Raw genomic sequence first — 24,254 nt, forward strand, 5'->3', positions numbered from 1 at the left:
ACAAACAAGGACAAGTTCGTCACGCCAATAGTCTTTTAACGCAGGTGAAACTGGTCTTCTTTAATATATGAAAAAAATAATAATAATTGAAACAAGATTTGTTTTATTATTTTTTATTACATATTCCATTAGAATACTTTCTATATTTATTATTGTACATGCTTACATCGTCTCCCATAGCACGCACACCGTGACCTATATGATCGTAAACCGGACATAACATGGACCGCGCGATGCAATATTAGAGAAATAAGAGAGAAAGAGAGCTGTAGATACTATACTATGTTATATTAATAGCTATCTCTTGCTGAGCCTATGATGAACATCCCGCGGTCCATGCTACACTTGCCTCAGTAACTATACACAGAGTATTGGAGTCTACGCACCGTATCTACAATAATACAAATTAAATGCAGCGGAGTTTTATTCCTACTTAAATGCAAGTTTGATCGCATTCGTGAAGCTCTCTAAAATGTCTAGAAGCTTATTAGTCTATGGTAAGTTTGTTGATGGTATGCTAGAGTATTTACTGATCGATTTTACTTAATAAATAAAATATATTAAAAAATATATATATTATAGACAAATATAAGACAAATAAATGATTATTCTGATTTTTATAATATTATAGATAAGAATTAAGATTTGGGGGTTTGTTTTTTGTTTAAATTCAACCGATCAGCTGTTAATAAGATAATTGTCCTACAGCCTCAATTTGTTCATTATTTATCTGATATAGTACATCACTTCAGTATTCTAGAAACCTTAACTCCTTCTATAAATAATTCAAGCGTAAAGATATGTACAATATTTTTTACATGTTACATAGTTTAAGTACCTATTTACAAATAAGAATTCTTTATACATCATAAAAAAGATAACTATACCGCTCTATTACATATCACCGCGAAATCAATAACTACATTCACAATAGATATTATATAATATAATGTATTATTACATTTAATTATAAATTAAAATACACCTTACAGTAACTAAATAAAAGTTAAGACGTATTAAATTACAATGTATTGCTTCGTTTAGTCACATTTTGCAAAAATATCACTTTGCGTCGGCCCTCAGCGGTCCGGGGAGTCGGCGGATTCATTTTTTTTCCCTTTCCGTTTTTTTTTAATATTTTATAAACATTTAGTAAAAAATATCTTCGACGCCTTATCACCAATCGCTCAGTCAACTAGCATTTAAATCAATAATTCTAACACGGAATAGACACCACAATTTAAATGAGACACATTTATGGACATACAATATAACTAATCTACATTACTTTACATATTCTTCTTACTGACTTACGGCTAGTAACTTTCACACGGATTTAAGATCATTATTGCTTTCAATATAGATAAAATAAAATAAAATCTTAAAGACTGTTTTTCATTACGTATGATTTTGAACATCCGTATATTAAAGTTGAGTATTCCTTCGACTTATTTTTGTATAATACATAGATATACATTTATTTATACAGACATACAATTTTCAGGTATTCTGAGCGCACAATAATCACACCAATTATAAAATAGGACGAGGACAGTCTAAGATAAGTCAGCAAGAAGTCTTGACCCTAGACGGTTATGGAAAACTACTGATCGATTATTGCACAACACACGCAGTGTTACGTATCAACGTTTTATTTAAAATTTATTTGATCTATTTATATTAAAAGGACTTATTGTTAGGGTTAAATGGAGAACTGTCACTTATAAATGTAGAACTAGAGGAAAAAATATCAGTAGGTAAATTGTTAACAATTACAAAATTAAAGTATACTATTTTTTGAGTATTTTTTTTTTTCTTAATTTAAAACGATGTGTGATTGAGACCTTAATTGTGACAAATGAATCTTAGATTATTATTAAACGAAACAATTATCAAGTATGTATATAAGAAGTGCAATAAGCTCTCCAGTTTTCATGTTTTAAGCTAAGGGTAAAAAAGATGAAATATCGTTATAAATTACGTTGGAAACACTAATCTATCATTGGATTTTGAAATGTTTTGATTGTTGTTGTAAAATTAAAACCTTGGGTCAATAGATTAAAGATGATTAGATAAAATATAAAATTATTGCTTACAGAGTATAGTATTGCGAAGTAATAAGGACCTTAGGTCTACAATACAAAAGAACCGACTACAAGAATAAAATATTATTTACACATATCTAAATGTAGGGACCGAAAGAAATATTTGGCTAAAATACGTTAGGAATACATGATTTTCGTGAAAAAGTACATTAATCTAAGCGACATACGTATAATATAGGATAAAAAATTGTAAAACAATACAAAAATCGATTAATAAATCGTGATGAAGATCGAGTATTTCAGTTTTAAAATATTATGCTTCAATAATTTAATCGAGCGCTAAGCTCGCCAATGACTCGGTACCCTGTCGTGAGTTATCTCGAGAGATTCGTTTCGGATCCACGAGGAGGGTGAACGTTAAAAATAATATTTCGATCGCCTAAAGCGAAGCAAACGAAACGAGAGTCGCCCGCGGGTCTCACTCGGGGAGTCACGAGCGGTGGCGCGCGCGGCCGCTGCGTCGGCGCTTGCGGCGCGCGTCGCGCACGAACGCCACGTTGGCGGGGTCGTCGGCCAGCTGCGGGAAGCGCGCCACCGAGTGCACGTCGCGCGCCGCCCAGCCGTCCACCACGCCGTGCGAGATGAGCTCCTCCTTCTCCTCCTCCGTCCACGCGCCGCGGCCCTCCCAGCCCGCCGCCACCAGCGCCTTCTCGCGCTCCCACGCTCGCGCCGCCGCCCGCTTGTGTGCGTGCTTCAGCAACTTGATGCGTTCCGCCGCCGGGTCGACGCCGTAACGCAGCACAATAACCGCTTGCGCCGAACCCTTGCCCACCGCATGTACTCGGACCTAAGAGAAGGAGGATTCAACTTTTTTAAAATATATTATAAACATTGAAAATTGACGTGCATTTGTATTTCATTATTAAAGGACGGACAATTATTTAATATTTTAAATCAATTTCACTGATGCGTAAATAATGCGTAATTTCGGGAATTCAAACACTAGGAATTACCAATAAATTTCATATAATTATATAGATATATAAAAATATAATTAATACAAAATATGTTATAAATAGACATACCTCCAGTCCTTGGTCGTTAGTTTCGTCTTGCGATACATTGAATTTGCCGGACAATCGTCTCAGTTCCTCCATGTCATCCCTGATTTTCAGTGAATTATCCTTGACAAAGTAGAAAACATCCTGATCGTGTATACTGAAATGGACGTCCAGGAAATAAGAGTTGTTGAATACGGTCGTTATTACATCCTCGACGACGCTGTTAGCGCCATCTGCCACACTTATAAATGCTTTTCCATCTACTCTGGATATGAGAACGCCTTCGCCGAAAACACCACGTTTATAAGATACTCTTGGGAGCAAATTCCTCGTAATTGGTTCCATTTTCAAGAGCGGTGTTGGTACGAATTCGATATCTGACAGTTTATCGTTTACCTGGAAAATAAATAATATTCATCAATATTTCGTGCCTAAGTTCAATTATATAAAATAAGTTAGACGTACGAATTAAATAGAACCTTTCACACATAATTTATTAAGCCTAGAATGAAATAATAATAATAATTAAAATACCTTTTCAATGATACACTGTAGACCGGACATAACACCAAAATCGGGAGCAAGCTGAGGTGCTGTAACTGATGTTTTCGGCTGGAATATCATATCTGTTATATATTTAGCTCCCATCATCTTAGTCAGATCATATCCGTACAATCGTAGCCAACTCGCCAAATTAGTCATATACGGAACGTTCTGGTCTCGATTTATAGGATCGTTATTTCTAAACCTGTAGATAAATATGTCTGTAGGCAGGCTTAGTTTAGTTGCAAGATGCTCCCAGCTTGGCGTCATCCATTGTCCAACCACAGGATCATATAATCGATTTTCCAAATACACCAAATTAGTATTGTAATCTAATATACCACCTTGGAAGTCCACTGGTACGTAGAATCCAGGATTGGTGTCTTTCACGATTTTACCAAATGGACTGCGTTTTATTTCTTTGATAATTTCGCCGTTCACATCAAACACAACAAGCGGCGATCCATTGTGATCGGTGGCTACGTAGAAACGTTGATCTTCGGTTTCAATACAAGTAAGAAAGTCTCTCTGATCATACAAAAGACGTACTGTTTTTTCAAGCTTCGGGTAATGCATATGTGTAATAAGATTAGGGGATTGTGGATTTGTATAGAAGAACTGTGTGATATTATCTTTGTCGTCTTTCCAAGCAACCAATCTGTTTCTGTCATCATAATAGTACCACATTTGGAACTTATCTCTCTCAAACGCATGCACGAATTGTCCTCGAGAATTGTATCTGTATTTTTGTTCTCCTCGTCTTATTACAAACCCTCGGCCATCATAGCTGCTAAATTCAATATCTCCGTACTGAACGACTCTGTCACCGATATCATATCCAAGGTAACGTTTCTCTCCATGTTCTATTATGCCAATGATGTTACCGTTTTCATCGTAAACGTATTTCCAGTCGTCTTCGGATCCGACCACTTCCATTAGGTGGCCGTCGTAATTATAACTTACTCGTTCGTTCGATGATGTATCGCCAATCATTATTTTCTTCGATCTTATTCTATTCCTTACATCATATTCCAGTTCCAGGCGGAATACGTCGAAAGACTTAATGTTCATAAGAACTGTTTTGATTCTGCCGTGGTCATCGTAATCAGTGATCGTAAAGTATTGTTTGCTCGTGTCTTGCATAACAGATCGATTAAAAGTATTCCTATAGATTCTTAAGTCACTTACTCCTTCAAGAATACCCAAGTTTTGGTTATATTTCAGTCTTAATTGAGGCATCTCTTTACTGTTGATGTTCATATCAATTGTAGAAAGTCTTGCATTGCCATCATATTGATATTTAAAGTGAGCGTTGTTGAGTCCACTCTTAGAGTTAAATTTCATTTTCTCGTCTTTAAGAATACCAGCATGATATTTATAATCCTGTCGAAGCTCATAATCAGGGTCTGTAATTTCTACATTCTTAACAAGATGAGTATTTTCATGATAGACGTATCTGATAGCTGAAGCACCTGCGAGAATTGTTTCTAATTTACCGGTGCTATCGTATACGTAAAGAATTTTTCCAGACTGATGAGGGAATATTTTTGCTAATATGTGACCATCATCATTGTAAAGTATTTCGTATGGATGTCTGTTCATTGGCGAGAAGTATTGATATTTAAAATAGCCTAATGACGTCATAAGAGCAAACGTATGAATATGACCTCTGGGTGTAGTCAAATTTTGAAGAGCACCAGAATCATCGTAGTCGAGAAGGTAATCACTACCTCTCGGTGTCGTGACTTTCAGTGGTAAGCTCGTGAACATATCTCTAAACGAATATGCTAAGGAAGATCCATCTCCATAACGAATTTCATGCAATCTTCCAGCTCTGTCGTATCCATATGTCTCATTTAGGTCGCCCCATCGCCAACTAGTAAGTCTATTGAATCGGTCGTAGTCTAGTTCAACTTCAGCAAATATACCGCTTCGAGGACCCCACTTCACCGGTCTTGCCATTCTGTCATAAGTGACATTCAATAGTTCTACTTTATCGTCCATAAATACTGCAACAGTAGACGTATCTCTATCATATTCGAGTGTTAAAAGATTTTCTCCATTTACTCTTAGTTTACGACCTATTTGAGCAACTGCTTTACTACTTTTTCCTTTATTGGATTGTAATCTGCGTAAGAAGTAGCGCCATTCGAATCTGTTAGCCAAATCTCCACCAACTTCGGTTCTTTGTTTGGCTGGGACAGGATAACTCTCTCCCAAAATCGGATCGATTTCTGAAAGAATTGTGTATGGAACGGTATCTGTAGATATGACATGTCCCCAAGGCATGCTCGATGATATGCTGCCATCAGTAGAAATAATTGTTTTCTTTTCAGCCTCCCCAACTTTAGTATTAACTGACGAACCCTTGATTAATATTGAAACAGGTTTTCTGTTATTTTCACTTACAAGAACGGTTGCGCCTTTAAGACTTAAATCGAATGTGAGATTTATTATTCTTCCAGTAGGAGTGACAGCCGATGTAAGTCTGCCAAATTCATCGTATTTGTATATGTAACTCCTGCCTGTGCTATCATATTTAGCTTTAAGTAATCCTGTAGTTCCATGATAATCGAAAGTTACGTTGAAATTATCGGGTGTTCGTAATTCCTGAAGCATCTTCATACGTGACATTTTTAGCCTACATTTTTGTCCTTTAGTATTTTCAATCGAATTTACCAAGCTTGAATAATCACGTAACAAAAATACCTTGTTTCCAGCGGCATCCGTGACAGTACTTAGCTTTCCATTACTCGTGTTAACAGTATACGTAAATACATAATTATTTTCTCCTGTTAGGATGTTTTTAGTCATAACATGTTGGCCAAATCTGTTAAAGATGTAAGTTTCTTGCGTATCCGGTGCGTAAATTTCATATTCTCGGGCACCACTAGCATCTGGTATGCTCGCCATTACAGAACGTATTCTATAATTAGCTTGATCTGCAATATGAACGATACCATCTGGGCTGACCGTGACTGCTGAAATAGTATTGAATTTAGAGTTCGAAGCTAAGAAATGATCAGCTTCGAAACAGTCACAGCCTCGTTCTAAGCAATTGCACTTTGATTCGGCGCCAGCATAAAGCGAAATTTTTCCATCAGTTGTAATAAGCCGCACTCTATTAATCCTCTGAGAATCACTTTCCGCGACGTAAAGGTCACCGGCTGCGCCGAAAGCAACACTTTGTGGCATTACAAGCGTTGCGTAAGTGGCGAGTTCCATATCATATCCTGTTAAAGGTGACGGACAATGAAGTGGTCTCCCAGCTATTACTTTGACTCGTCCATCCGGTGCCATTTGTAAAATCATATGATCGTCAATTATATGTAAGCTGTTATCCAGCGGATTGATAGATAATTCTGTAGGCCATCGTAAGTGCACTTCTTCTACACTTAAAGTTCCTTCACATGGTATTGGCTTCCAGTGCGCTCTGTGCATGTGATTACCAATAACAGTTGTGATAATACCATCTCTGTCAACCATTCGTATGTTTGTTCCATCAGCAAAATAAAGAACATTGTCAATTGACACAGCTACGCCTTTAGGATATGCTAGTTTTGCATCTCTGGCTAATGCTCCATCACCGCAATGTGCCTCATCACCTGGCAGGCATCTTTCTCCCGAGCCAACTACCGTTTCCCAGTTTCTTTCAGGATCGCTGTAGTCGTCTGTATTACGAACTTTAATTATTTGATGAGACTCAGGATCGGAAATATAAAGAGTACCATCCAAAGGTGATAGCGCCATATGGTAGCGGTATGAAACGCGTGTGGCACTGAAATAAAAGAAATATTTAATCAATAAAATATATAGTAATAAATCTAAATAAATGTATTATATTATTTTAGTATGTGATATATTTCATTAAAATTTCATTAAGTTATTAATAAAATGTTAAAATATTGAATGACTTACTTCAATTTAACAATAGTTCGACCAGTTCCGTCTGTATTAATCTTCCGCACAAGGTTAAAATCACCAACAAAGATTGATCCATCGGGGGCTGCAACCAAAGCCACTGGAGCAAGAAGTCTCTGTTTGACTGCAGATCCAGAACATTCGTTACTACAATCTAAAGCACGTTGACGACCGTCTCCCATGGTCGTGATTATGAGACGAGGCTTATGCTTGAGGTAGATATTTGTACCATCGCCTTTTTGGAGAATACCTTGAATGACAAACAAAAGTTACAACGAATCTTACAAATAGTAGCAGAATTTGGTAAAAATCAAGCAACGGTATTAAAATGGATATGATTCAATTAGTCATCATTGTTAAAGTATTTGCAATCTAAAGAACGTTAGATTAATGTAGAGATAGTAGAAAATAAATTTACCTTCATGGAAATTGTATCGGTGATGTATATCCAAGTTCCATCCACCAACATCAGAGATGCTCATATCGTGACCGCTTAGTTTAGTAGTCTGAACGTTCCAGATAATATCTTTGCAATCTGTGTACTGATAGCCAACTTTTACCAACGCTGTGGTTACTCCATATACCCTTTGTCTGTATACGTTCAATCTATTCCAAGGATATGTGAATTTAATAACTGGATCCGCTTCAAAAGTCTTTTCAAAGAGAATGCCTTCAATGGTTATTCTTAAATGGATTAAGGCTAACGTTGGGGGCACTTTTTCAGGTGTTAACTGCAGTTGAATAGTAGATAGGTATCCAGCGGCTCTTGAGCTGTGATATACCAAGTTCAAACCGGTTCCAGGAATTTGCAAGCTTTCTTGAACCACCTGGGTGATTAAAAATTGAGGTTAATAATCATTTTAAATGAAAAACAAAAAAAAACATCGAAAATATATATTAGTGTGTCATTTTTCAGGAAGATGAGTTAAAAGTTATCTTTTAGTTATTATTGAATAAATATCTTCACAAAACGTTTAACGTTAAAAAATTGTTCATTTAGAAAATCAAAATGATATAAATTTTCAATTATGTATCATAAAATGAACCTGTGATTCAGCTAGTATAGCGCTCTTATCGGGACATGCGCCTTGGAAGCCGTGCTTCCACGTGGCGAGCACGACAGGTTTCATCGCGTCGTAATCGTGCGCGAGACACGCCTGCGGCGGGCCCACACCGCCTTTCTCGTCCGACGTTGTCATCATTACCTCGTCAATTATTACCACCTGGAATGAAAGATTGAAGTTGAGGTTTAGTTGATGGGATTGATATCACGAAGTTTGAATAAACGAAACAAGCAGAGATGATAAACTTTGGACAATGTAACAGATTTCAAATAGCTATGTAATGTATGAAACGTTGTGATAAGCTAATAGTCTGAAAGGCTGATTGACAATTTATTTATATATAGATATTATTTCCAATGATTTGTTTCATTGTTCATATGAATTGCATGTAGCGAGTTATATTTTTATCACGACAGAACTCTATAAGAATTTTTACGTGCTAGACTTAATTTAGAGTTTTGTATAGTTTCAAATTAAGACTTAAAAGACTTAATGCCGCTTTGATTGTCGTTTCGCATGTTTTCTGAATGCGCAAAAAATAATTAGTTCTTAGGAATTTGTTGTGAAGTTGTTTAAGTTGATGTCTACATTAACTAAACAATATAATTCCTATTATGTATAATTATTACCTATACTTAATTATTTAGAAATGAATATTTAATTTAATGGGTTTATAAATAATAACGTAATACTTAACAAAATTAATATTTAACTGAAAGAGTGTTGGAGAATGATATTTTGATATGATTTATTTATATAGTAATAATTTTACAAAATAATAATTAAGGATTGTGTTTATTACGACGTAGCGCAGCGCTGCACAAAGTTGATTTAATGTCTCCCTCCTGAATTCTGTTCCTTTAATTTAAGGGTTAATTTGACTAAATAGAATAATGAGGTATATATGAGCAATCGGTACCCTTTTTTTAGAAATTTGAAGCGCTGTAACGCATGAGCACCGCGATTTACGACTTTATTTACTAAACTTAACCGATTCATCGATCAGAATTTCAATCCGTATTATTATGAAGTAGGTGCAAATTTAAATACAGTAGTAAACTGTTTAAGAGGCAAAGAATTGCATATTTTCTTAACAGTCGTATGTAAAGAGATACAGAATATGAATTTGCGAGAAGGCTTACCTCATTCCAAGGCACGAACACAACTTGAGTAGATCTCTTGAAGGGTGACCTTCCAAAGTGAAGAGTCACAGCCCCGCCGCCATTTACAAGAAGGTCAAACCATCCATCTTCTCTCGTTAGCGTAAACCCTTCCAATGGTGTTGAAGTGGAAACTCTCACTCCGACCAAACCAGAACCGAGTAACGTTACCACTCTACCTCTGATTACAGCTGAGCGGCTGAAATAATATGTTACAAAATTTAATGTAGAGACGATATAAAAAAAAACCATTTTGATTACTTAAGGGATCAATAACGCCATGCGATGCTAACTAGCGCAAATCATCATTGCGTAATATTTTTATCAATTTTCAACTCACTGTTGAGATTGAAATCTAGTGAATAATTTTATTGTATGCTTTTTAATGTGGTCCCTAGTTAAGAATGGCATTGCATGGCATGTTATTAAAATATTGATAGTTGGATAAAAAATTGTGATTATACTACTGGGTATTTAAGTGTTCTAAAAAGTAATTATGGGGTAAAAATTCGCTTGAAACGTTTCATTTGTATAATAGGACATTTAATAGGGGTTAATTTTATTAGATTAAATATTAATTAAGTGATCGATGAAATGATGGGATTTTAAAGGTATTATTCTAATAAATTTACTAATCCAAAACCCAGCTAAGAGAAATAATCTACGTTGACTTCAAAACAGTCTTTGGATACTACATACGAATTTTTTTCAATGTTTAATATTATGGTAACGATAAAAAGCGTAACACAAAACTCACAGGACATATATAGGTATATTAATACATAGCATGCACACAACTATACCGACATAATATATGTTGCCAATTAAGTAGATATAGAAGTACCTACCACATATATATAAATAAAAATAACTTAATCTACATTCGAAGGCACACACAATCCTACCTAATTTGATTCTAGTTCTTACCTCGTATTGAAGTGGTTCCAAAACATACTGCGCAGCGGAAAGACGAGAAATTACATAGAATGAGTATCATTGGATACGATATTTTCAATTTAGAAGAAGAAATGTTAGAACATGTTAGTGGATTAAACGCATCTTTAAACATAAATAACATGCAAGTGCCAATTTATTTAACATATATAAACGTTTAATTTGTTTGGTATTAAAAAACAAATAAAAACAATTTTAAATTGAGGTGAAGGACAAAAATAATATATGACACATTTTTATGTAAATAAAACGTAGGATTGACTGGGGCACAACATTGCGTATCTTATATATAGATATTTATTTCTTTATATAATATTTCAGGATCAATTGATTCACGATTTATAAGTTTTATTAAAGATACTAACGACACTTAAATAATTCATTTAGATTTGCTTCTATTAACTTGTCTGATGTAACGGAATTAAAAATCTGTAAGTTCTTTGCTCTCTTGTTTAATTATATATGTAATATAAAATATCATCAATTGATCCTGTCACAAGATTCTAACATCTGACATCGAACACAAATTCTCACCTCTCATTAAACGTTTCCTGCTTAGCGTAGTTCTGCAGACTACCTTCGTCGATAAGGAATTTCATCCTTTCGAAGAAGGAAGCTGTGATCGCTGGCGGTTGTTTTCTAAGTAGAATATCCGTTGGTTTGGGAGACGACACACATAGCTGACTACCTTTGCAGGCGGCACTTTGACAGCATTCTGGATCTTCACAGTCGACTAAACCATCTGAAGAAAGCGTTATATATAATTGGTTAATACGAAATAATGTATGTAAATTTAATTATGTAGATCACATTATAAATGTCGGATAGTACATATTAAATTATGACTTCGATTAAAAGATCATAATACACCAAATATTTCATTGAGGTTTTATAAACGAAAAGTATACCTTTGTCGTTGTCTTTGGAATCATCACAAATTTGTTCCTTAAGGGTGGTGCAGTCTGGACCATCCCAGCCATCGAAGCATTTGCACTCCCAGTGCCCATCATTTGCGACCCTACACTGACCATGACCAGCACAGCCCCTGGGGCATCCTTCGAGTGTACAGTGCCTTCCATTCCAGCCAGAGACACAGAGACAAGTTCCGTTCTTGCACTGTCCGTGGTCACTGCAACGGGAATCACAGAGCTTTGATGTACAATACTCTCCCGTCCAGCCTGGGTCGCAAACGCATGATTCACCAACACATCTTCCATGTGGCCCGCAATCCAGATCGCATACCTCTGTAATAAGATTCAATGTGTTGGTAAGAGAACGATGTTTGGTTTTTATAAAAACTCTAGGAGAGTTTTTTGAATAATTTATTTAGTAATCAAAAAATCCTTTGCAAATGTTAATTTAATTTATTTTATACATATTTTACCTATTTCTGGTACTATAACAATAATCTTAAACTTTAATCATTACGAAGATAAACGTCAGTAGCTAAAATGAAGTTAAAATTAACCAACAAGCGTACCTTTCGAACAGTCATCACCCGACCATCGAGCATGACAAGTGCAAGTTTGAGTATCAACGTCAAAGGTACCATGTCCAGAACAGTCCGGTAGGCATTGCAAGGCGTCTTTGTCCATAGTAGCACAGTCCAATCCCTTCCAACCTTTTTTACAGACACAAGCACCTTCGATGCAAAATCCGTGACCTGAACAAGTTGGATGGGGACAGTCGACCTCTTCACAGAATTTTCCTTTGTAGCCTCTAACACAAGAACATTTTCCATTCACACAATGACCATGTCCATTGCAGTCTGGTACTTCACATTCGTCATGTCGTAAGGAACATTCTTTGCCTTTCCAGCCAGGGTTGCACTGGCACTCACCATTAATGTATTCACCCCTTTGACTACATAATACTGGACATACGCCTAAAATTACAAATACAAATTGAATATTATATAGTTTTAAGTATTATGGTGTATCGTATCATCACAAATAATTTAATACTAATTATATTTGTAACTAAGAACGTTAAAACTCATGCAGTCATCACTGAATTTTCGTGTGTTACTTATTTAGTTTTCGGTGACGAAAAAAAACATTGTGAGGAAACCTGTATGTGATGCGTAAAAATCTCCTCACATCTAGCAACCGGAACCACCGTGGTTAAATAATCCCCAAACCTTTTTCAAAGGAGAGGAGGCCTAAACCCAGCAGCAGGACAATAACGGGCTGTTACCTAATTCTTTTAATAACACAATAATTAGAATTGCCTTTGTAGTTTCTTTTTTAAATATATTTATTACGAATTAATAAAAACGTTATTACGTAGGGAGTTAAAACTTTTAAAAACTTTACTAACGAGAAAGAAAAACTTACTTTCGCTACAATCATCTCCGCCAAAACCAGGCTGACACTGGCAGTGCCCCATGAGACATTCGCCTTTACCAGAACAGCCGTTCGGACAATTGTGTGTCATGTCATCAGCGACCATTGCTATAAATGATATTTCCTGAGCATCTCCATCATCGTTGTACAAAGAGAGAAACCAGTGACCTTGCTCCATATAGTGAGTTACTTCTTTCTTAACGGACGGCTATAATAATAATTTTATGTAAAATATTAGCATATTCAAATTCTAGAACGAAAAGTTAGGTCATTGGATGTATATCATATATTCTTCGATTTTCTATTACTTACATGTGAAGCCCTGGTGGTTCGAGCTTTAAATCCGCTTAGAACTTCTAAGAAGTGATATTGAGTATGCGTTGGCAGAGCATTCCGTCTGGCGTAAACACCTATAGAAGCTCCCCTTGGTATCATGTAGTCGAATTTAACATAAGCTGCTTCGGATTGATAAAACTGCATATTCCAATAGCTATATGGAGGGATTTCTTTTGATAATTTTTCACCTAAAGTTATTTGTTTAAACGTTGTTCCATCTGGTGGAAAGGACTGCGCTGGGAAAGTTCGCGCACCTATAAAGTGAACAGAGTTTTATTATCTATTTAAGCATTAAAAACAAATGTTTATAGTTAAATGTGAAAAACATGCGATGAAATGATATAATTATACTATATGCTTATATTTCCATAACACTACTGTTACGACATGCAAAACATAAATATAATTTTAAGTTATCTAGAAGAGTTGTTATAAAATAATAATCCAATATTTTTGTCGTAATTATCATGCGTATTATTATGTTAGACATCAAACTAGTTTTACGGAGTTCCGAAGAAATGGTTTTGGTGAGCGTTAGTAAATTATTGTCAGTACTCAATATTTTGAGACCTCACCTTCCAATATAAGGATCGGTGGAGGCTTAAGTTTAGGGCAAATGCATTTTGGAATTTCTGTTGATGTTATAATTTCAGACTCAGTTGACGTCGCTGTTATGTAATCTGTTGTTGTTCGATCATCCATTGTATCTGTCTCAAAATATTTGGTTTCCGTTCCTAAATCTGAAGTGTTTGATGTAATATCCGCTACTTCTTCTGTTGTTAATTCTGTTTTATAGCTATTGGACGTTTGACTTGGATTTTCCGTTGAACTGTAGTCGGTTGAGAGAACAGTTACATCTTTCGTTTTTTCAAAATAATCATCATAATCATCAGAAGAATTAGTATTTTCACAAACAGGGCATGAGCATTCACAGCTTCCGCCCCAATTTTCAGTGTTAATTGTTTTTGCTGCTTTTGTAGTACTATCAATTGTGACCGGTTTATTGAAATGTGTAGGCATTGTTGGTTCACTGTTCATGGGTGTGATTTTCACAGTTGGTACCTCATTTTTTTCACCAAATGTTGGGACGGTTACTGTTAACGAATATAGGGGCTTATACGAATCGTTGTTCACATCATCTGCAGATATTGTTAAGTTAATCAAAACATGTTTGGCATTTGCTATAGAGTCGGAGGATTTTGATTCTGCATCAACGTTTAAGGTAGAAGACTCACTAGTTATAGGCTTTGAATCGTTTGGAGAAGAATTAACATACACATCATCGGTAGGGTTAGTAACAGTCGGTGAAGACTCTGTTACTAAAAGCGTATGATCACTTTTTGGATTAGTTTTGCTTGTGGTAAAAAAAATATCACTTTCAGTGGAAGTATAGTTCGTTAATTGGGTTATCAAAGTTGACGGCGAATCTTTTGGTTTAAGTTTGTCCAAACTTTCGTGCTGAATTTGGGGATTAGCATTATGTGTAGTAAAAACACTTTCTGTAGAAACTGTTTTTGTTACGTTTAATGGTGCACTAGTCGAAGGCATTGCTCTTGTACTTTGTTTTGGCGGTACAGGAGTGGTGTTATCATTCTCATAATGAAATTTCTCCAGATTATTTTCTGTTTCAGCAGATTCATTAGAATATATATGCAACTCTTCGCTTACTTCATTAAGTCTAGTTAGTAATTTTAGGTATTGAAGTTTTTGTAAGCCATATGAATAAATTGACGATAGAGAATCGCCTTGCATGTTTGCCGGATCATAAGCTATGTTATTTTTTTCATCCAAAATCTCTGCAGGATGATCGACAGTTAATTCAATACTTTTATTTTTTAATTCATTATTAGATAGTATATTCACACTGTCTTGTGGTTTAGTCGTGACATCAATTTCGTTAATTTGCTTATTTATCGTTACATTAAGCGTATTGTTATTATTTTTTGTTAGAATACCATTATTACCCGATTCACCAACACTGCTAAACACAGAAGCATTATAAGCTACAGTTGTAGCATCCGCTTGTTGTGTGACATTGTCTTCTGATGACACACCATGCATTAAGCTAATAGTGGTCAAAGAAATAGAAGTATTTAACTCATGCATATCTACATTAGAAGAATCCGTGGAAGAAACAGAAGATAAGGAAGCATGCCAATCTATACTTCTACGAGGACGTGAGTGATTTTCTCCTTTACCTGAAGCAGACGACGTTGAGCTCTGATGCTGTCGCGTTATAGATTTGTTACTAGATTCAAGCGTCGTTGCTTTTGATGTTGGGAACTTATCCGTTGTATCACCGACTAAGACTGAACATGGTTTAGCATTTTGATATGACCAGTTGTCAGTGAAATAGGAAGCTGTAAACAAATAGATAAAGTTTTTATTAGAACATTAAATTATTCATAAAATATAAGTATTTTTTAATATTAAATTAAATAATAAGCACCAATATAATCTTGAATACACACCTGACATATAAGAAGCAATAGATAATAGAAGGACAAATAAAACTATAAACACTATAGCAGTACACTTCCAAGAACATCTTGAAGAGAGGCCTTTTCTAAAATGGAAACGTGAAGCTGCTGGGGGAAAGTGTGTCGCTCTAAGATTATTTCTAACAGGAAGGACGGGCACTGGAGCACCGAAGGCAGGATGCCTGTCACTCCTATCCATCCTTTCTAATGTACTTTTTTCTTGTTTTCCAGGACTACTACACGATGAATTCGATTTGTAGTCCATAGACGGATTCTTTTGAATGTCCCCTGAAAAATATATTCGTATTATTGAAGCTCTAAATAGTTATGATCTATTATTGCATAAATAAATAAATAAGGAATGATTAATTTAAGTAGATCTTGTATTGAAAATATACCTGAAGGCACGTAAAAGTTTCCAGACGGTGTGCGAACAAGACACGAAGGCTCAAAGTCGGCCAAATCAGCTGGGTTGCCGGTGATGCGGCCGTTCAAACGGGACATGGTAGGATTGCGCGGCGGAACATCTGGTGGAGGCCGGGAACCTTCTAGCAAACAACCTGAAAAAAGCAATGCATCTTAATAACTGAGAATCATAAAAATTATACCTACTTATATTATAAGTGAAATTTGATTTAAGGTTAAGAACGATCAATTATAAAACATATGAATACAGTTTAGAAGCCAATTGAAACGATTTTAGTAGATTGATGAAATTGAATTATAATCAAATAGTAATAACTTCTAAACAAATACCAAACATCGGCCTATGGAAATGGATCAAAGATCGCGTGTTTCGGCAGTTAGTTAATAAAGGAAATATATTAGATCGGGAGCTATTGGCTGAACCGCGGGGCGCGGCGGCCTCTCCCATCGCTAATATAAGTTAATGGAAAATCGAAGCATTATCTACCCCCACCACCCTATCTCCCGACTGCCAGCCAACTTTTGATCCTCGACAAATTTTAAGGATTCCTTCGAGCGTTAATTAATTTATTGTAGCGGCCGATGTAGCCGCAAGAAAACTCAATTAATTTCAAAAGGGTTTTTGTGTTGTTTTTTTTTTTCGGCGATCGCCCTGTTTCGCGAAAAGAAAGCTGGGTTCTCTACAATACTACCGGTTCTTTGAAGTAGACCTTCTTGAACGTTTTGCTCTACTGTAATTAGAAAGTAATGAATTTACTACCGTATTTTCTTGACGAAATCTTACTGTCGGAATCTATCTTTCGGTTTCGAGTAATAAATTAATGACATCGTCTTTATTGTAGAATAAACAAGAGGTTCGTTCATTAAATATGTGGTGCATGTGTATACTGTGTAAATAAACTTAAAATTATAATGTTAAAAACAATAGGCAAGTTTCATAACAAAGTTAAGCTTGTTTGTTATTGCATAAATTCTCATTAGCATACATTAAACAAGCTCTAAGCGGGGATAAAACAAGGCAATTTATTTTGTGAGCCGTTGGAGGATGAACTTATACGGCAAGTGAGGTTCTTCGCTCTAGTTGCCGGCAATGAAAAACTAAATCACCATTTCCCTTACCTAATTTAGAAGGACAAGTATAGTCATTAATACACACGTCACTCTGCGTTCAAATACAAAATGCGGTCCATTTATATCGCGTCTCGGGGAGCAGGAATTATGGTAATCGGACGAGTCGTGTCTTTTGTGTGTAATGGTGGGTAATTACTGAGGCACCTCCCGGGGACACTTCGTCTTCTGGAAGGGGCCCTAGAGTTCGAGAATTCGACACTCGTTAACCGAATCGTCTCAACTTTAAAAAGGGAAAGCGATTTTGAAAGTCGCCGTGGGATTCGTTGTTCGTAGAAAGTTTTTTTACTCGATTTTACGAAATTGCCCACCTCTCTCCTTCTAGCTATTCGTTTGTTTGAGCAACGCAAATATTGTTTGTTTTACAGATACAAATTACAGATTCCAGTTTTTATGTAGTTTCGCATCGTATATTGATGCATATCCTATGCATATACCTGTATATCCGATTGTTACGAGTATCCCTATTCCGGTTCGATAGTTTTAATTTTTTTCGAGCCGTTCTCCGTGTTTCAAAGTGCGAAACCTTCCCTTACGAAAACCAAAGCTCGCTTACTTATTGGAAGATAAAACGGCCATGTTTCGGCCCATTTGTGGCCGAGTTCAGCCCGATCAAACGTGATTTCTTATTGGAAATAGAAAACAAGCAAGCGGAGCTCCTAATAGAAGTTGCGGTTTTGCAAAATAAACGCCCAACATACTAGACTAATTTAATTTTTATTTTTCTATTTTTAATCGTAAAGGATATGTTGAGCTTTTTACTATTTTACATTTAGAGATTTATTTATACGCAAACTGTAAATTATTACGTATAATAAGTCATTTTATTTGAGTCGTTTTTGTTAAACTTCATACAGATGAAAGGAATACTTATTCATCACACGGTCGAACTGTCAAACAAATATCTCTTTCAAGTCGTTTCATAAGTCAGGACGTTGATGTATGAAGCAGCAGTTTGGAGTAGTTCTCGTCGCAGAGCGGTGGAAACTGGATACATTTAGGCAATTTCACAAGACAAGAGATGCTGAAGCACACGTGCCGACTATCTTAAGCTCGTTATGCCAAGCTTTAGTGGAAATTTTGTATTTACTCCTTTATTATGATACTTCAATATAATCCTCACTATATGTATCCATATCCACAAACAATCTATATACTTAACATATATGTTTTAATATATTAATGCCATATATCTTTACACGCGAAACTTCAATTTTAAATTTAGCACCAAAGTTAGTCACAGAACGCGCAATATTTATATGAGAGCCGCGCTGCGATTTATAGTTAAGAAACAATTGGAAACTTGGTCCGGCGTCGTCATGACTTCGTTTTAATTAGTACCCATTCATCGTGAAACAATTGAGTCCTCGAACAAATCCATTATGGAGAACTTTTCGATAGTCGAAAGAGGTGTATTCAAAGTTTGCGATTGTGATGAGATCGGCTTGGACGGCTCTTTGTAGAACACAAGTTCGATGCTACTATTCTATCTTCGAAAATGTCTTCAATGAGATTTTTTCCTTTAAGAAGAGAATTTTTCAAAATCTTCTCAAATATTATGTTACTGGAATTTGTTTCCTCTTACAAAAATATTCATTTCATGATGATTTAAAATATGCATTAAATAAAAAAAAAAAGATTGAGACTTGTTTAGTACATTATAACAAATAACGTATGAAAGATCAGGCTATATACTTTCAACACTCCATCATGTAATTATTAATTAAATTAAAGGTTTGGATAAACTTACATCAAAACGGTTTAATATAACTTCTGTAAATTTCTTTTATCTGTTAAATATCATTAGATCCGATATTAATAAAGAATTCCGCAGCGTCAACGTTTAAAAATATTTTAAAGGAAGTCGAATTTTATCTCCAGTTACGAGGAAAATCGCTCCAGCGTAATGATATTACGCATGTATTAAATCGATGGCTTTCAGTTGGCCTGGTTTCGTTAAATATTACGCCTTATCAGGTTGCGTTTAAATTCATTCCTAGTGAATAATGTGATTTACATTAAAACGCGATAGATGCTGAATTGTAATTAAAATTGAGTAACACATGCTAATTTTAGCACAAATATCGTCGTGAAGGACCTAAATTATGTTATCTAATTGTGATATCTACTTTCTCTTTTTAGTAATGATGACGTGCTAAAGAAACTAATTTATAGGGATATTCTTAGCAGAAAAAAATGTATTTCAAGAGGTATGACATTTTGAACGCAAAATTCACAAGACTATATGTTGTAAAGTTCAGTCCTTTAAATAATAATTTAAATTAAAGCATGTAAATCTATATTCGTAGCAATGTATCACGCCAAACAACGGCCGCTTGGCGCAATGATAAGATTACTAGACAAAGGAAGTCCACCCATATCACTACCGCAACCGCCGCTAAATGCGAGCCTTCATTACTACCCCTGAAACAACACAACGAATTTCTATCTTTACAGCCAAGTACCAGAGTCTATAATACTTCACTCACGTTTTATTAGTATCGCAACGTCAACGTCTGCTTCGTTAAAGGACACTCGGCTGTATTTATGGCGACATACTGGCAATGTTACCTTATTTGCCGCTTCTGTTGCCAATGTTTATTTTAAATTTAGATCGTCTATCGCTATAAATAGAGTTGAAATCGGAATACCGGTGCGGCTTTCATGCGAGGCACGATAAGGAGAGTTGAACTTTTTGGTCTAGGGATTACAGTATTTTTTCCTTTGTGACTTCAAGCCGGGCGGGTAGTTTCCGGCACGATAAGGAGACGATGTTGCCTAAGTCGGTACGTCACGCGACCACTGCACTAATTTATGTTGCGATTCGAGATATAAGGCGAATGGACGTCGACGCCACCTTGCACTGAAGTTGGTATTTTTTATGGCCTACTATGATAATGTATGAAAACAAAGAGACATTTAAAATTAACATAGAGTCGAGATATGCCGCGTGCATTATATACAAATGAAAAAAAAAATTGCCTGAATCAGAAAAGTTCTGAACACGCGCATTTGTTTCCTTATTTTTTAAAATAACTTTCTAGATACATTCAAAAAATGTGTCGTTTATTCAATAAGTTTAAATACTCCTGTACATACAATATTTTAAAACTAAGGTTATTCCAAGAACTACATAAAAAGTTTTGGTTCCTAATTAATTAACCATTCACTTTTTGCCATTTCTTAGAGAAAGTCAACTTTGAATATCAAAATATATTTCTCATTAAAACAAAGTTCGAACGATCTCGCTTTTATTATCCTATGGATCAAAAACTTCAAAGGAAACTAAACGCAGATTACAGAGTTGATAATAAGGATACTTGCTCTGCTCATTAGAAGAAGCTTCTTCATTAGTGTGTCGAGGAAATGGAGAAAAAACCCGCGCCTTCAGTTACCATGTAACCCGACACCGAGTTTCAACATCTGCTAATGGCCAAAACAAAGACGACTATTAATCTCACTATCTCATTGTACATATTTCTTTGTCTAAATCCATTAAATTAATTACGACCATTCAAGGAGCGGACTCTGTATTTATTAGACCCGTTATCATTCATTGAATCTTTCGATAGTGGTCGGTGGAATCGTAGCGGCTGATGGATGCGGGAGTTTCACGAAAATGGGGAGCCAAATTAGCTGTCTGAAGAAGAATGCAGTTGGTGCCGTGACTGATTTCCACTCTGATTTGAGGGGCGATCTGATACGTGTCATTGCTGTCGATTAGGGCGCCCAAATTGGAAAATTCCTTTCCAAAGTGCGATCTTTTGTATCTCTGACCAAGGTGTGTAAAGGAAATTACAAGTTAATTTGTTATCCATATTTCATTTTGTATTTCTTTTTGTACAAGATATAAATTTTTTAACTAATGTTAAAAAATAAATCCTATCATAAAGTTATGTAGTTAATATCTTATGTCAATATACTACATATTACGGTAAAGTTTCATTTTTATTGACCTATACGATATATGTTCTGACAATGTTTTGGTACAAGTCAGGTCGAGATGTCCGATAAAATGCGCCTTCATTAACCTTTACCTGAAAGCATTAATTACGCTTTACAAAAACAGACTGAACTGATTAATGGTTAGTTAGTTAACAGTATCTGTGGACTACTGAGAGATACTAAAAATAAAGAGCAATTATATATAAAAAAAATCGAGTAAGATAAATATGCTAAAATAATTATAAAACTTGGTTATCATTTATTATCATTTGGTAAGAACTTATCAAAGTTTTATGCATAAGTATTATAACGCTTAAATATAATAAAATGTAAAAATCACGCTTTATAAGTTTACAAAATGTAAACGTATTTAATATGCGATATAAATAAAATAAAGTAGTAAAACAAAGTTGGTAATAAATCTCAGATTCTTCGATTAAATAATATTTAGTTTTGTCTGTTTCGTTCATGTCCATGTCCATGATTTTTAAACTTAAAATACACTCCAAAACCGTGGAAGTATGTTTGCAAATCTATTATAAATGTCGTCACACATCCGCGAAACTGGTCATATTTCTCGCTTTTTCACGGACCAAGCCTGATAGAGATTGATGATCGGTCGTCCTCCCTCCTTTTAAGGGTGAACTCACGCGATTACACCGCAAAGGATCTATCTACATATATCCAAATTTTGTGTGATGGACGTTTACTTATGGATAAATACCAGGATAATCCTCGACGAATTGAAGAGTAATGGGTCTATATAAAAATATTTTAGATTTTTGCGTTTATTAAACTTTTTAAATGGTTTGTAAATGTTGCAATTACTTTTATTTAATATAAAAAATATTGTATCCAATTTACATTAGGATATCTTAATAAATAAAGATATATATTTATATGTTTACTAGTTATAAGTAAAGATAAAAAACGTGCATTCAATTATTATTTATTATCTACATGTTGCCAAATTGTGCTTAATTTTCAGCGGTTGCGCCCTAAATTTCATGTGGACTTAAAATGAACGCTAAAATTCGGATGCGTTCAATTTTATTACGCCACGTTTTATTTTAGCGACCCGTGCGGTTAGTGAATGGTATTATTTATGTCGTTGTTTAATGTCGGCAAAATAATTTAAACAAAGCTCAATAATTTATCAATATTTAATAAATAATTAGTTATGTTATATGCTGCCGTTATTATAATTAATGATTTTTGTGTGTGTGCTCGTTTCGATCATATGTTTATATTGCTCAATTTCATCATTTTAAGTGTATATATGTATAGAGTACAAAAGTGACACTGGAATTAACATAAAAGTTAAGAGTCTAGAGAGCCCGGAACAAGTTTATGACTCGTTTCTCCATTACACCCTATTTAGTGGAACGCATTATTCCACCGGTTCTTGATGACTATATGTCTAAAAATGGATTTTGCGTAATAACGTACTCAGAATTGGTACTTGACAGTACTTTTTTACATTAAAAATAAAATCAAGATAAAAACTAAAATTTCACGCATGTTTTAGTTGGACGCACGATGTGCATTTATCAAAGCGATGCGCCCAACATCTTGAAAGTGAAGAGGCATTCGACACCGACTGAGTGGGCAATTCACGCGCAATAGACTAGGGCTGTTATAAAAAGTTACCAGTAAAAAGTTACCAGTGTCTTCGCTTAATTGGCCGCGAACCCTTTCTCCTGTATCTAAAATAACGATTTTTGCTATCGTTGCGGGGAGTAAGATTTCCCGTCGAGGTTGTTATCAAAGTTTAGTAGTGGCATTCGATTAGAAACGGTACATACATAATCAAAGGGGTTAAATTCGCGTGATAGTCCGGTGAGTTGTAGAACGAACTAGTGCGGATCGTAAGTAAACGTTAGGGTGGGTTGAGAGCGCTCAATTGCGGTAAAATCATATCGGGTATGAAATAAATCAGCAAGTTATGCGGCGCCTCGGGACGGCTCACGTTACGCCCCGATTCGTTATCTGCATTTTAAAATAAAATGGCGCCGCTCTGGGACTTGACGCGACGTTGACAGGTGCTCGCTGTCACGGTGCGTTTATGCTATTAAACATTTCGTTGATTTTCCGATATGTTTTTACAAAAAACCTTTTATTATTTTACAAAAACAAAAATTCTTAGAAAACTATTTTAGGATATATTTGAGCAAAATATAAAAGCCTACAAATGTAAGACAGAAAAATATTGTTAATATAAGATCCGTCTTCTAAAATAATTCCCTTTATAGTTTATTTAAGGCCACACTATCTCGAATGATCAGTCCTCAAACATTGGGCCAAAGCGACCCGGCGAAACACATTCAGAGGTCAAGCACACTCCGCCCTTTGTATCCAAATAGATATAACGTACATTAGCAAGGGTCCCTTTTCTTACCAAGTTTTTGCTCTTCAAAGAACCTTTCACAGTGAGAGCCAGGGTGGCGATTATATCATTTTGATTTATATTCGATATTTTTTTAATTCAAATCAATATACATTTTATTAATTTTATAGATGAATTGTATTTTGTGGGACATATTTTCAACACTATTCCAGAATTTAATTCAGTAAGATCTCATGATATCGTCGTGATAAATTTTACAAAATAATTTTATTAACATTCAGAAAAAGATAGATCCACGTACGGTCGAAGAAGGAGTTATATGAAAAATGATCTGAAACGCTTAACCGGACGTTTGCCTTTAAACCCATTTACAAATGTAAACGCACATTACGGTATTCGTATCCCGGGACCTCGGGATCCGAGATCGGAAGCCACTCCATCCATCTAAGTGGTCTGACGGATGATGCTGTCGATACGCGAGATGACAATACGATGACCC

General features: G+C 35.4%; 1 protein-coding gene across 4 annotated transcripts in view; it reads right to left on the reverse strand.

The window, feature by feature from the left end:
• Positions 1–143: 143 nt before the first annotated feature.
• LOC125077546 (teneurin-m) overlaps positions 144–24,254 on the reverse strand; it is a 207,842-nt gene continuing 183,731 nt past the window's right edge. For 2 of the 4 annotated variants that reach the window (XM_047689462.1, XM_047689463.1), the window contains 15 exons: positions 16,308–16,469; positions 15,901–16,197; positions 14,005–15,789; positions 13,406–13,683; positions 13,085–13,301; positions 12,229–12,633; positions 11,657–11,992; positions 11,283–11,490; positions 9,777–9,993; positions 8,617–8,793; positions 7,989–8,397; positions 7,568–7,820; positions 3,641–7,427; positions 3,131–3,502; positions 144–2,892 (listed from right to left, as the gene is read on the reverse strand). In XM_047689462.1, the coding sequence (XP_047545418.1) occupies positions 2,536–2,892; positions 3,131–3,502; positions 3,641–7,427; positions 7,568–7,820; positions 7,989–8,397; positions 8,617–8,793; positions 9,777–9,993; positions 11,283–11,490; positions 11,657–11,992; positions 12,229–12,633; positions 13,085–13,301; positions 13,406–13,683; positions 14,005–15,789; positions 15,901–16,197; positions 16,308–16,469 (9,260 nt within the window). In that variant the 3' untranslated portion in view covers positions 144–2,535. The remainder of the gene's footprint in view (positions 2,893–3,130; positions 3,503–3,640; positions 7,428–7,567; positions 7,821–7,988; positions 8,398–8,616; positions 8,794–9,776; positions 9,994–11,282; positions 11,491–11,656; positions 11,993–12,228; positions 12,634–13,084; positions 13,302–13,405; positions 13,684–14,004; positions 15,790–15,900; positions 16,198–16,307; positions 16,470–24,254) is intronic. The other 2 variants (XM_047689464.1, XM_047689465.1) reach the window with 2 other exon arrangements.

The sequence above is a fragment of the Vanessa atalanta genome, chromosome 4 (genome assembly GCF_905147765.1).
Source record: "Vanessa atalanta chromosome 4, ilVanAtal1.2, whole genome shotgun sequence".
Taxonomy (NCBI): domain Eukaryota; kingdom Metazoa; phylum Arthropoda; class Insecta; order Lepidoptera; family Nymphalidae; genus Vanessa; species Vanessa atalanta.